At 42.9% G+C, this 13,516-nt stretch overlaps 1 protein-coding gene across 1 annotated transcript; it reads right to left on the bottom strand.

Moving 5' to 3' along the window:
- Positions 1–688: 688 nt before the first annotated feature.
- On the bottom strand, positions 689–12,674 carry crabp1a (cellular retinoic acid binding protein 1a). Its single transcript, XM_079266978.1, has 4 exons — positions 12,334–12,674; positions 9,390–9,568; positions 3,805–3,918; positions 689–1,051 (listed from the first exon to the last, which is right to left on the bottom strand). Exons 1-4 carry the CDS (start codon positions 12,401–12,403, stop codon positions 1,001–1,003), a joined length of 414 nt encoding a protein of 137 aa, XP_079123104.1. The 5' UTR covers positions 12,404–12,674; the 3' UTR covers positions 689–1,000.
- Between the last annotated feature and the right edge of the window lie 842 nt (positions 12,675–13,516).

The raw sequence follows: 13,516 nt of genomic DNA, 5'->3' as shown, positions 1-13,516 counted from the left end.
CACTTTAAGATTTTTGGATGGTGAGAAAGCGCAGCTGCACTGGCTGGCTCGAGCGAAACCCAACCCCAGGTCACCGCTGTGATGTTTTCAGGTACTCTAGTGCCATGTTGCATCACTGCTGCACAGGATGTGTAAAAAAAGCTCAATGTCATCACTATTTGTCAGAGCTTAATCTTTGCAACTCCATTACAACCGATGAAGCTCTATCTGCTGCTGAAGACCATGTGATCTCATCAAAAGCTCCAGAGCAGCTACTAAATGGACCCGAGGTGACGTTTCTTTCGTCAACTTGTAAACAATGAAATTATAACCTCCATACTCACTTGGTGTTTATTTAAAGATGCTCTGTGGTGTTTTCGACAACTAGTGGTGCCATGGAGCGATGCATGCAAGCCCCGCTGCTCCACTGGTTGACAGTTGGTGGCAGTAATGTGTCAAGAAGTATGACACGACATCAACAAAAGGAGGCAAAGAAGAAGACTGCAAGCCGATGTAAGTAATGCATATTCTTAAAAGTTGTTTTTAAAAAGTGGTTTTATGACGAAGGAAATGTTTGTTTGGCTTCTGGAAACATTGAACGTGAACATATGTCTGTTTGAAAGATAACTCCATGTGGCTACATTTTAGCATATCATTTAAAAAAAGAGGCTCTGCTGCTGTTTGTTCCGTGTTTTTATTGTTTCCCGTCATCCAAACATGAACACTTGATCAATGCAACTGATGACTAAATCCTACGTACACAGCTGACACCAGGGTTGCAGATATGGACACTGAGATATCCAGCGACTGCACTGCAGACACAATACTCACGACAAGAAAACCAGATTACAGAGACATTGCTAGAGTTTGTGGAGACGATGCAGACTGGTGCTGAGAGATGACACAGGATACTCTGCAAATGCGTTTAGCGCGTGTTAGCGTGACAGAGTGTTGTTGGGGTTTAACGTGTTGTCGTGGGCCAACTGGGCGGCTGTCTTGTCCTGATGAAGGTTAAGGGGCTTCATTGCCTGCCGTAAATCCGCGTGCACACGACGTCGTCTGCCCCGAAAGTCTGGAGGAAACAAAAGGATAATTGATAGTGAGTAGCCCTCACAGTCAGCTGGCAGAAAATGTTAAGTTAGCGACACATTTTAAAAGCCATTTGCTTTTTAATCCAACAAACACATGTGGCAGTAAGCCTCCCAGAGCTCAATGCTGCAACTGAACAACTTGACAGATGGTTTAAGCTGCATTCATACCAACGGAGCCAGACTGGTGAAGCAGGGGGCTTCGCCAAAATGATCAGTCAAATACATGCAAGTGCACAGGGTGCTTTGTGACGTGAGCTCCGTATTTCTTCTGTTTACCTCACAATAGCCCCAAAGTGAACACTCCAGAGTTGTAACATCCAGTGTCAGAGTATTATAAACCATTGTGCTGTTGGCATCGGAAAAGCCGCCGATTTCACAGACCTGTCACTCGAACTGGACTTCCTGGATTGTTTTTCATGTCTCACCGGTACCTGAAACAACACGCACCACGACCTTGCTTTGTTTAAACCCAATGCAAGGCAGGATTTAAACATTTCTCTCAAGCGCTCTTTTTTTTTATTCTGTCACTTTTTGTGTGTCAATGAATGCCTTCGAGCATGTGTTAGTTTGAACATCGAGCAGAGTAGTTCATACGATTTCATATTTACACATGTAAATCCAATTGCAGTCAGATATTGACAGAAAATATTACGTGTTGCAGTTTAGAGAGCAAAATATACGCAATACAAAAGTACATTTTCTCTTGTGTGTTATCTTATCGTCATGCTCTAATTTAAGGAAAGCACTGACAGCCGGGTTCAGACTATTTTCAGCTTCAGTGCAAATCTTAACACTTCAATTCTCCAGCTACTCTCTAGTATGCCATGATTTAATATACAAAGTGTGTATAATGTATATATATATAGAGATGTCTGCAGGGACTTGACACACAAGGTATTTGTTAACATTTAACTGGAATCAATGCCCCTGAACATAATCCAGGCATTATATATTATATATGTTTGCCACTACCATCTAATTGGGAAACAATTTCGAGATATATAAATGTAATTTCGAGAAGACAGATTTGGAATTTTCACTTTCACTTCCCCAATCGATGTGGTCATCCCACTTTCTTTGCGCAGTTGTTCCTTATTATCCTTCACGCTTACACAGACACTATCAAGCAGCTCTGCCACCAAAGTTCGGCCAGCTGTCTCAGGTGAACGGTGACGAGATTTACTTGTTGGTGTTGTTGTGGTAACAAATACAAGATGCATCTCCTGAGAACCAATCTCATACCGTTTACCTATGTCTCGTCTGGGAACCCGACTATGTGACGGAAGAATGTGTCCCTGCGTGGCTTTTCGCTGTGAACACTGATGAGAAAATGTCCAAACTGAGACGCTACAAGCTGCACCGTAAACGTGGTTCGTCTGCAGGTTGTACGATGGTGTGACAGAAGGGAGGACTGAGGTGAGAAGAGCAGAGAGACGCAGATGCTGTCACAACTCGGCCAGATCAATCTCCATGATAGTGCATGAATGCTTCAGCTCCTCCAGGGCAGCCGGGCCAAAGTGTCACCAGAGTGGCAGGCGCTGTAACACATTCTGCTTTTACAACCCAAACAATAGAAAAGATTGAATATGTTCTGGCTTCCTCTGAATAATGAGGAGCTTCTGTTTGAATATTGAGATGCTATTTAACGTCAAGATGATGAAGAAAAAATGCATTTTTAACCCTTTTAGATCCCATCCACGGCGATATTCTGCAATATATTGATTGAAATTCAATCATCTTTTCTTCCTGTAAAACAAAATATAACGTGTACATACGTGAGCTAATACCAACCAATTTCAACCGATAATATCATGACATGCATCAACCAATCAATCTGCAACTTTTAGCGACATGGAAGGTGCTCTGTGGCTCCCTATCGCTCTAAGCCCGCCCACTTTTTATCAGTCCAATCAAATGCAAAGGAATTTATTTAAATCCCTCTTGTACACCGCTCAATTATTTCGTCTGCTTCTTCCAAACACTTGCTTCTAATATAAAGCTAATCAAACATCCTGTGATTACTTTTTCAGCATCTAAACCTTCTGTGTTATCGCTTCGAGCTTTTGGCTTTTGGACGTTCATCTTACAAATACTCTGGGAAGAACAAAGCAGAGCGTGGGAGCGTTGAACGCTCAGAGAGGAAAGCTGTTGAGTCCCTGAGAACTGTTTGTCCGGTCCATTGGTCTTGGACGGCTCCCCTGCACATCGTTGGAGGGGCTTTACACCCATTGACTTCTGCCCATATTAATCTAGCTAAAGACAGAGGGTATTACTGCAATGTCAGCGTAGCAGCTCCCCTTGTTCTCCTTTCAACATCTCTCTGCAGGGTGGATGAAAGCTCGGCTCCTAGGGAAACGGCCTCTCTCATTTCCTTTACGGATGAATCTCCAGCGTGACTTCATGCACTCCCAGCCTGGTTTCATTAACTATTTCTCAAACAGAGGACACTAGCTGCTCGAAAATCCCATCTTCATGCATGCACCTGATGTCTTTCTCGTCTCCATGAGAACAAGCCACGTAACAGACAACCCATACAGATCAGCTACCCATCAGGTCGCACTCTCTCTGTACTGGGAGTAACTTTGTGTCTTCGTTTTGTTGGTCCAGCCTGAACTGAGAGTTCATTAATCGCCTGAACTCCAGAGCGTTTGTCTTTGCAAAGAATGACTCTCTTTTTTCGTTCCTAAGCAGCAGTCTATCAAGAAGCTTCGATGAGTCATTGCCGTGCGCTCACCAGTATGAGCTCATCGCCGTTGAGCTCTCGGGTCCAAAAGGTTTTGGGGCCGCCACCATCCACCAGAGTCTGCTTACAGTACATCTTGTTCTCCGACATCCAGGTGGCGAGACTCTGCAGGGGGGTAGAGGGGGGGGGGGCAACAAGGTGGAAAGGTCAGTGTGATGGTGTCAGTGAAGGTAGAAACACATCAGCAAGGCGTACCCTTAAAGGGTCACTTAATGCCAGGCTTTATGCCTGCGCCACTGATTGGTGTGGTTAGAAATGAGCTCTGTTGCACCCAACAGTGATGTCACAATGCACGGATCACCCTGGATACATTTCTACACCACTGCATCGAGGTGAGAAGTTAAAGCAGCTACAGTCAACATGTTTAATATGATGTATCAGATGACAAAAGGGCAAGGGTTTTTTGTGTTTGTTTTTTAAAAACAGCAGGAAGCTGTTTTCAGAGAAACAGACCTTAATTAAACTACCTGGTCAGCACCAAAGAACATCCGGACACAGTTAGAGGCCAGACGGTAAGAACAGTGGAGCATTTAGAAGCTGAACGGACCGGTATTTCCTTGAAGAGTTGGTGGAAACCAGTTAAAAGAGAGTGACAATTGGATTTACATTCATCAGGTGGAGAATAAACACCATTTCATCTTATTGTTGCTCCGGAACAGCAAAATGATGCTACAGAGTACAATGATATCTAAGACAAAGCCAGGTCCTTAAAGAAAACCCTCCCAGACGAGTGGAGGCAGTTATAGCAGCAGATTCACTCTCACGGTTCATGAATGATATTTTCAACAATCGTACTGGATATAATGTCCATATATCCTTGGCCATATATTTCCCAGCCTACTTTGAAATGACATTTGTCAATGAACAAAGCTATATAATACCATAAAATCCTCTTAGCTCTTTGGTCGATCAGGGTCTCCATCTGCTGATTCTCTTCAATAACATTTCAAATGACTTCAACAGGATTAGTCAGACTTTGACTTCAGGACTAATTTCTCCTGAAGTAACTGACTCAGAGAGCTAAGAATCCATAAAAGAACGCTAATGTGGCGCTAATTTGTGTTAATGGAGAGGATTTATCATTTTGTTGAGCTTAGGGTCCATTAGCTGAGCTCTTATTTCGTTACCTCAACTGTCTACTGACACAAAAGCTGTCCCGTTGGAGGAACAGTTGGACATTTTAGGAAACAATTTTCCCACACTGCTGATGTTCGTTTCGCCTCTCAATGAAGCCAGCGGCATGTCCCAGTTCAACATAGCATCTCAAGCTAGTGATCCCGCTCCAAAACCCTGGAACTGATGATCAAAGCTGCGGTTGCTTGAATCCAACTCAACTAAAGTGAAATCTAGACGGGCCTATAATGAGATGCCATCATGTTTTTTCGAGCATGAGATTTGTAGTGTTGCTCAAAGACAATTTGTTTGGCAATTTGTACAATGTTTGTATTTTATTAACACCCCTGCTCAATGTTGGACGGATCAGTAGCCTTTGTCTCTCAGAGGCAAATGTTAATCACCATATCAAAGGTAAGGAAAGCCATCATGGATCCCTGCGGGCGTCCGTCCACAGGCTTTGCCAAGCTGAACAACAGCAGGGCTTTTCTACAGCCAGATCCCAGAGAGTCGATTCGCTACGGCTCCATTTTAAAGTTAGCATCCGTCTCAGCCTCTGACTCGGATGGATTTTCTCTCATTCTCCCTGTTGCACATTAAGTCACAAAGTGACTTCAGTCTTTCTCTTCCAAATAACACACCAGAGCTTGTGCACACACATTTCAGACCAAGACAAATTCATCCTGCATAGCTTCTTCTTTTTTTTTTACCATGTCCTGTTTGTTTTTTTCTTTAGCTTTTTAGGCTACTTGAAAATCCATTTCATGCGGCTCCAAGTAATGCCTTTGTATCCGGACAATCGGTGCTCGACAGCTACGGATGTGTGGTTAAGGTGAGTGTGACGCGGCTTCGTCAATGGCTTCCATAGAGGCAGCCCTGCACGTCCTGGTCCACGATTAGATGGGTTAATCCATTTATTCCAAACCTCTCCAAGGCTGCAGCTCACATATTGCCGTCACCATTAAATTATAGGATCACCCGTCAGGGGGTAAAACGTCCATTATGTGGAAATAAATATGGCATCTTGTCCTTGCACTTTCTGTCAGTATGTGATGAAACTCTTTCGTGGATGCTACATCTGTTTCTTGAGTCAAATATTTTTATCGACAGGCTGTATTTCTGATCCTTAACATCTCCTCTCTCCAATTTAGCCCCATGGCTTGTGACCAGCTGGGTTAAAAGACTCCCTTTGTCTACGTCTTTCTGCCCAGAAGTGACTTGGTTTGTCCTGCGCTGGGAAATTAAGTTTATGAGTTCAGATGAAAATGTTGCTGCACCACAGATGCTGTTTTATTTCTCAAAACTCAACCTCAGCTGCACAAAGCAGCAAAACCTCAAATTTGTCTTCCACGTCCATCCATCAGAGCAGGATCATAATCGCCTCATTCTGACCCCCACTCTGCACCAACGCCCGTCTGGTGTCTGTTTCGCGGTTGTCTCTGAGAGTGACAGGAAGTCTCTTATCACTGTCTCCTCCTGTAAGTGAGAGGAGGCCGTCTGATCCCACCGCACTCACGCAGATTAACTGGATCTTTTTAACCTTGTGCCGGTGTTAATCAGCCCTGTGCTCTTTGCCAGCCACAGATTAGCGTGTAATCCCTTTAACCACAGGGGCAGCCGGCCTCAGCCAAAACCCACTTTGGGTTCTCCTGCCGACTCGCTCCACCTGAGAGTCCGCCAACACCCCACACTGCCCCCCTCGCCCCTCCGGGTACATGTACCAGTGTCAGTGGGCGCTGCCTCCTGCAGGTTTAGCTTCACTCGTGCAAATGATCGCCACACAAAAACACAATGTGCTTGTTGCCGAGAGACACCTTCTTGATTTCCGCTTAATAAAAGAAAGACAAAGTATTCAGTACAACTAAAAAAATGTTTTCTGTTGGCTCTGTAATCCAATGTGATACAGAGAATATCATTTAAAAAATGACATATTTTTATAAAATTGTAGGTAAATAAAAATATCCACCAAATCTGGATACAGTCAACTTCAATCTTGGACAATAGCCTAAGCGTCTTTAAAGGTGCTAAATGTAAAACTGAGAGCATATTGGCTCTCAACGGCTCTCAACATGGCGACGCCTGAGGCAACGGCTTGCAGCTAACAGTGCTAACATCGCTAACAGTGCAATCATCTGTAACGGAACTGCGCATTGCTCCAATGGACCATTATTCTGAAACCAGCTTATTATCCTGATATTTTTCTGAAGACCCATTGCTCCGAAAATACACACTCTCCATGCAACATGGCTAATAATTATTACTGAATGACGTCAAATATCGAACAGAGAACTTTTAACTCCAGTGTGCTGCAGTACAGACACAAAACATTGAAAATCATGTCACTGTCTCAACACCTTCTGTGATGCTGGTGCTCAGACCCAAACAAGTGGATGTGGCAAATGTGTGATGACAACTCGACGTGAGGCGTCATGTAGCAAGAAGCCACACTGACCGCCGTCTAGCCCTGCCCAGTACCCAGCATGCCTCAGGGCACAGACAGAAGAAGCCACACTGTCTCCTGAAATCAGTCATGTCTGCTCTCCTAGACTGCAACACATGGTTACTAGAAGATGAAAGGTAAAGACAACAGTGTATTTTTCAGACTTTAGCTGTTGATTGCTGTTTGACAAACATTATGCGGTGCAACTTTGCATCTTAATGTAACGGCTGCAGGACATAAGTTCAGCCTTAATGACTTCTGCATTGCTCAAACCCAGAAAGGCAATGTGGTTACCAGAAAATACCTACCTCACATTTCTCAGGCTTTTGACTGAATTCTGTTGAATTAATGTAGTGCATGCACGCAATTACAAATTGTTCCCCTTTCCATGTGCTATATCTCCTCTCCACAAGCATGAATATCACTGCTTTCTGTTGCCAAAGAATTATTCAGGATGGTGGATTTTCTGTTTTACATTTCAGGATAGAACCAGAAACTGTTCAGCCCTCTTTGGAAGAGAAACTTTGGAAAAACGCTCTTTTTGCCAAAGAGTGTTTGTGTGGTCAGAGCAGCAGTCTAGAGATGCATTGCCGAGCTCAAGGACACTTCAGCAGGGGACACCAACCTACCAACCTACCTCACATATCCGGTACATGTTGTTTACCCACTGTGTGTCCTCACTGATACCAAACAGGACTCTCTTTCTCTCCAGCTCAGACACCGGTTACTAAGCAACAGGGCGATAAACAGATGTCAGCCTCTGGACCATAATGCAAAATATCTCGTTACCTAAAGTCACTTTAGGTAAGTGACTCAGTGGCGTCTCGTCTCTAAATTGGAGCGCTGACTTCCTACATTGTGTGGCTGCAATTGGATTGTTGTGTAAATTGACATCACACCGAGCATAAAAGTTGTAGATTTTTATATTGCGATGAAACATGAAAAAGCTCAGTAAAAACGTGTGATTCATTTGTGTTATTTCTTGCCTCAAGACTCATAATATGCTACAATATACAGCATGTATTATCTCGAGGTGGCCAACTTACAAAGGAATATATTTTATGAAGTAAGATAGAAAATCCTAAGAGAGAGAAACGTTTATGCTTTGGGAATGTGATCGTACGTTGTCGGGCTCAACACTCGAGCTGCCTCATCCACTTCATCTTGCTATACAACCTATATATTTATTACACAGATGAGGCAAAAGCCTCGGTGTTGGGATCATATCAGACGTCTCTAAAGTCAGTTTTCTCATATTACATATAATAGAGAACAGCGTAAATGTCAGTGCTTGTATGTTTTTTTTAATTTTATTTTAAAAATCCTATTTTATGTGTTACGCTTGTGTTTATGATTTGCTGACTGTCTACCAGGATGTGAGAAATCCCCCTCAGGGCCTGAAGAGGTTCAGAGAGAAACTCATCCCCCCCAACTCAAGCTGCCCTTAATCCAGCCGCACAGACGTGAGGATGATACAAATGGATGAAACTGCAAGGAGGTATTCATTTTTCATTCAACCGTCTTCAACAGTAGCACGCAAGGTAGCTGTGAAGACCTTCAATGCACACATACAAACAAAGTTTAGAGGACATATTCAATTGGATATCTGTAGATGGTTGTTAAAGAGATGTTTGTTGATACATAAATTGATTTAAAGTGATTTAATCACTTTAACATCTGACATATGTTGTGGTAAAACACATATGTGGATGTGGCTCTTGGAATGAAAGACAGTCAACGTATGTCAAAGATCAGAAGATGTCATTGTGTTTATATTTCACAATAAATACTCGTGGTGCAGGTCATTTTGACTGATTCAAAGCTTCTTTGTGACTGCTTACACACACACTGGCTTGTTTTTGTCATTGTGAAGACATTGTATTGACCGATATCAATGTCTGGGATGCTTTTCCTAACTTTAACCCTTAACGACTACCGCTACATCCTTTTCCCCAATAACCTCAACCATAAAGAGAATTTTTCTGATTAAAATATTTAAAATACCTTAATTTCTCAATACTACCTTGCACTTTCGTCCATCCACGGTCTCCTCGTCATATTCTTCACCGACGTGGAAGTTGATCTCGGTGGTGCGCACAGTGGTTGATGTTTTGATGTAGAACTTGTCACCGTCCTGACGGATCTCCACGTGGGGGTTGGAGGCCGCTGCCACGGCCACCTTCCTCAGCATGGTGTTCACTCCTGACCAGGATCAACCCACGTCAGAACGACAACAGGGAGGAAACACGAGTCAACATTTCACCAAGATCCATATCGTTTTTAAAGGGGGAAGTAGTGGGAGGTTTCACTGTCGCAGAGCAAATGAAATATCCTTGTGGATGTTTTCGGTTCGTCGATCACTATGACTCAATCAATTACAACATGCCGACTTTTGTGTCACTTTAAGCCTGGTTTGTAGTTGAAAAAGAGCCAAACAGACATATATGTTAACATATTTAATTACAGTAATATGCATTATGTTATTTTTGCACTTTCAAAAATGCAGTTTCACGATTGTTGTAATTGATCTGCTGATACAGTAAACACATGGTTTTGTGTCCAGTAGAGGCTATACCATTAAAGGAGCATCTACTGACTACAGACGGAGGTCAACAGGAGTCATAGATTGCCCCGTTACATCTTTAATAATGAGAGACAGACATAGAAGAAAGGCAGGAAATAGGCTGAAGGTTGATCTCTGTTAGATACTGAAAAATTGAGACGTGCAAGAGAAAATGTGCAAAAGCTGCGTCTCAGTCGTAGGAATATATTTTTTTGTTCCAACAAAATCAAATGTAGGCTACATTTGTGTCTGATAAAGAAAGTGAGAAATAGAGAGAAGATGCTTCTTTTTGTTCTGCTGGAGCGAACATTTTCACAGAAACCTCTTCCAGTATGTTCTGTTGTCTTTCTATCCGGCCCCCTCGACCCCCCAAACAGATTTAGACCTATCCGGGCCCTCATGCCAGCTTCTATCAGACTCTAGACCTTAAATATTGGGGCACATGCTGGCTGCATGTCTCCTTGTATGGTGAACAGGAACAAAGCCTACATTTGAACCAAGAACGACAACAAATGTAAATGTTTCATTGTATAACAAATTAAGTTTGCATTTAATTTGCAGACCCCATTGAATCAGGGAAGTCTTTCAAAAACAAATCCACATTTTTACTCGGCAGTCAAATTGTACATGAAGTTTGCACTATTTTTTACACTCTTTGATCAAAACGGGACACACATGCCTGCTCTCAATTATCAAACTGTGAGTCTGATCAACTCGTACAGCTCTCTTCACTCAGCGTGTTCACTCAGCGTGTTCACTCCTGGTTATAACAATCCCCTCCTACTGTAGGGAAACCTCAGAGTCAACAGATAATTAGGAGGATGTTGATGGAAAGTGGCGGCACTGGAATCCAATGTAGTTGCCCATCGCAGCTCCCCATTGACCGAGACCTTATGTACGGACGAACGAGTGATCTGCTCCAGCAGATGTGGTTTAATGTGTTCGTGAATGGATGAGGCGCCAGGGACAGTTTCCTTATGGACCTTGTATCAAGACATGGGAAGTGGTGTTGAGGGGAGTTTCTTTTTTCTCTTGTGAATCAAAAGTAATCCAAACTAAACTATTTTACAGTTGATTTAAGTGAATGAAGGATCATTTTTGAGGGCTTACTCAATGATTGTAGGGTCTTAAAGAGAACATTGGATTGAAGGACAAGGCGGACATTCATCTATGTTTTTCATATTGTCAACAAATCCCATGAAAAGACCAAAATCATCATTGCATTCGTCTGTCTCTCAATACTGTCTGACCTCCCGACCCAGTCTGTAATACTCCAAAAGCCCCAAGCCCATTGATCCGACTGAAGATGTAAATCTGTAATAACAAATTACAAATACACACTTTTAATAAGTTTCATCACTTCCTAAAACAGCTGGGCACTGTAGATGTTAGACAATGTAGCTCAAACAGGAGTAATTTGTGCTTTTTCTGGGGACTATTTTCAGCTGAGGATTAATACACAAGCTGCAGTACACCAAGCTTTGATGACAAAGGCCATACTTTTTAATAAAAAAGCATTGGATTTGTTGTCAATGAGACGAATGTAGAATAACACTAGCCTTATATTTTAAACTATTAAAACAGCAGAGTGTAAAATAGCAGGTAGGGGTGTTTAAAGAAGTTGAATATTCACTCAGATACTCAAGAAATCGGCCATGTGTGCACAAACAACTAGACTGTTAATTGTTTCAGCTTTACAACGTACAAAACTGTTCACTTTTCAGCTCAACTTTTCCAGATTGTGCTAAAACAGGAACCGCTGATGTCTACAAAGTTCTGGGCGAGTTGTCGAAGCAGCTCCTCGTGCTCACACAGTGGGACTCCCTCAAGATGTCTGCGTTATTCTAAAGACACAGCCTTTTGATGTGTCCTGTCTGTTTCAGCAGTCTCGGCGTGACGAAGCACCGCAACACAATTGAATGACCCAGTTAAGCTGGTTCCAAATCTAAACCATCACAATCATCGGTTAAGACGAGGAAGGGTGAAAGAGAATGAATAAAGGTGGGACACGAGAGAAAAGCACTGGGCTCCAGAGACCTCCCCTGGCATTGCTCATGCATGCCCTACTTAAATGCCTAACATGAATAATGTTGTGCCCCCCTCCTCTCTTCATGGAACAATACCACGTCTGTTGAGGCTGGAATTCAGCATCCAGTGTTTCATATCTCCTGTAAAGAGCCGAGGGATTTCCCTTCAGCAGCATCTCCCCGTAGATCTCTGCGTTCTTGGAGCTTCTTCGTACAATACGCGGCTGTTGGAAGTCAGGCATGCCATTCTCCAAGAACAAGAAAAGCCTTTTTCTATATGGACATGATGGATAGTCAACCTCATGCAGGGATGTAGCGCTGGCTATGGACCAAGGATAGGGGGGGAAGAGGGAGAAAAGAGACTGGAGAGGGCTTACCCAAGGCTTTGAGAAGTTCATCAAAATTCTCACTCTTCTTCATCTTCCAGGTGCCGGCAAAGTTAGGCATGTCTGCTTGAGGCTGAGTCCGAAGGGTTTCCGAAAGAACCTCTGATGCTTCTCTCTTTCCTCTTCCCTGTGTCTGTCTTTGACTCTTTCTCACCCTCCTCCTCCTTCCCTGTGCTCCTGTCTCCTCTGCTCTGGGCTCTGCCTCTCGTATACCCAAGCGTTTCGTTTCTTTATTTCGTTTTATTCACGCACTCTTGCTTCGTCTGTGTGCCCCAGTGTGCTGGCTGCAATCTTGTCTTTAGCTCCTTTATAGCTGCTGTCTTCAGTGGGAGTCAGCGGAGGTCCCTCCCACCGAAAGCTCTGTGTCATTAACACAGTAGAGCAAGGCTGACGTGTCTGTGTCCTCTGGGGATCGAAACGACTAAATCCGTTCTTTGAGACAGTATTTATCGTGCTTTACTTTGCCAACAACTTGATTGTGAATCATTCTTTTTTAATTGACATCTTTTGGCAAGATAATTCAAAAAGCTTTTTTTGGAGAAGAAGAAGGAGCTCAATTTTCTAAATCCAACCACTATGTTCAAAATATGTAGTTGAGAGAATAAAGTTTCTGAAACTGATAACTTTAATCCAAAATAACGCACATATAAGCATCCTCCTTAAAGTTATTTAAACTCCCTGATTTAGATATTAAATGTTGAACTATTATATTTTACTGTGTGAAGTGCTTCTGTTGGTTTTCTGTTGAACACTTAACCCCGAATGTGTGTTTGTGAATGCTTCGTTAGAATCCTGATGGGCAGGTGGCACCTTGCATGGTAGCAGCTGCCATCAGTGTACAGATGTGAATGTTGAACACGCGTTAAAGTGCTTCGAGTGGTCGAAGACTAGAAAAGCGCTACACAGGTACAAGTCCATTCAGTCATTGATTTGTACAAGTCATTGAAGAGCAGGCAGCTAAATGAAGACAAAACACTATTTCTGTCCCTTTTTGTATTGACCTTCACTGTCCTCAACTCATGTCTATGTCCACAGAGATAACGGCAAGAAAGGGAATATTATCGAAATGATTTTAGAGGAAGTTGACAATTACTACACTACTTAAACCAGGAGCATGGCATGATGTATGCTGAGTATCAACACCCAAACACAACTGGTCAACTACTCAATTCAA

This window comes from Melanostigma gelatinosum (assembly GCF_949748355.1).
Source record: "Melanostigma gelatinosum genome assembly, chromosome: 1".
NCBI classification, from domain to species: Eukaryota; Metazoa; Chordata; class Actinopteri; order Perciformes; family Zoarcidae; genus Melanostigma; species Melanostigma gelatinosum.
The sequence above is the reverse complement of the archived record's forward strand: the minus strand, read 5'-3'. Positions and strand labels throughout refer to the sequence as shown.

Bases quoted from the DNA above. Each gene is read 5' to 3' on its own strand.
- crabp1a (XM_079266978.1), bottom strand. From the start codon at position 12,403: ATGCCTAACTTTGCCGGCACCTGGAAGATGAAGAAGAGTGAGAATTTT. The intron at 9,569-12,333 runs GTAAGCCCTCTC...GATCCTGGTCAG, and splicing joins TGAACTTCTCAAAGCCTTGG to GAGTGAACACCATGCTGAGG. The intron at 1,052-3,804 runs GTGAGCGCACGG...TGTTTCCTCCAG, and splicing joins ACGGCGATGAGCTCATACTG to ACTTTCGGGGCAGACGACGT.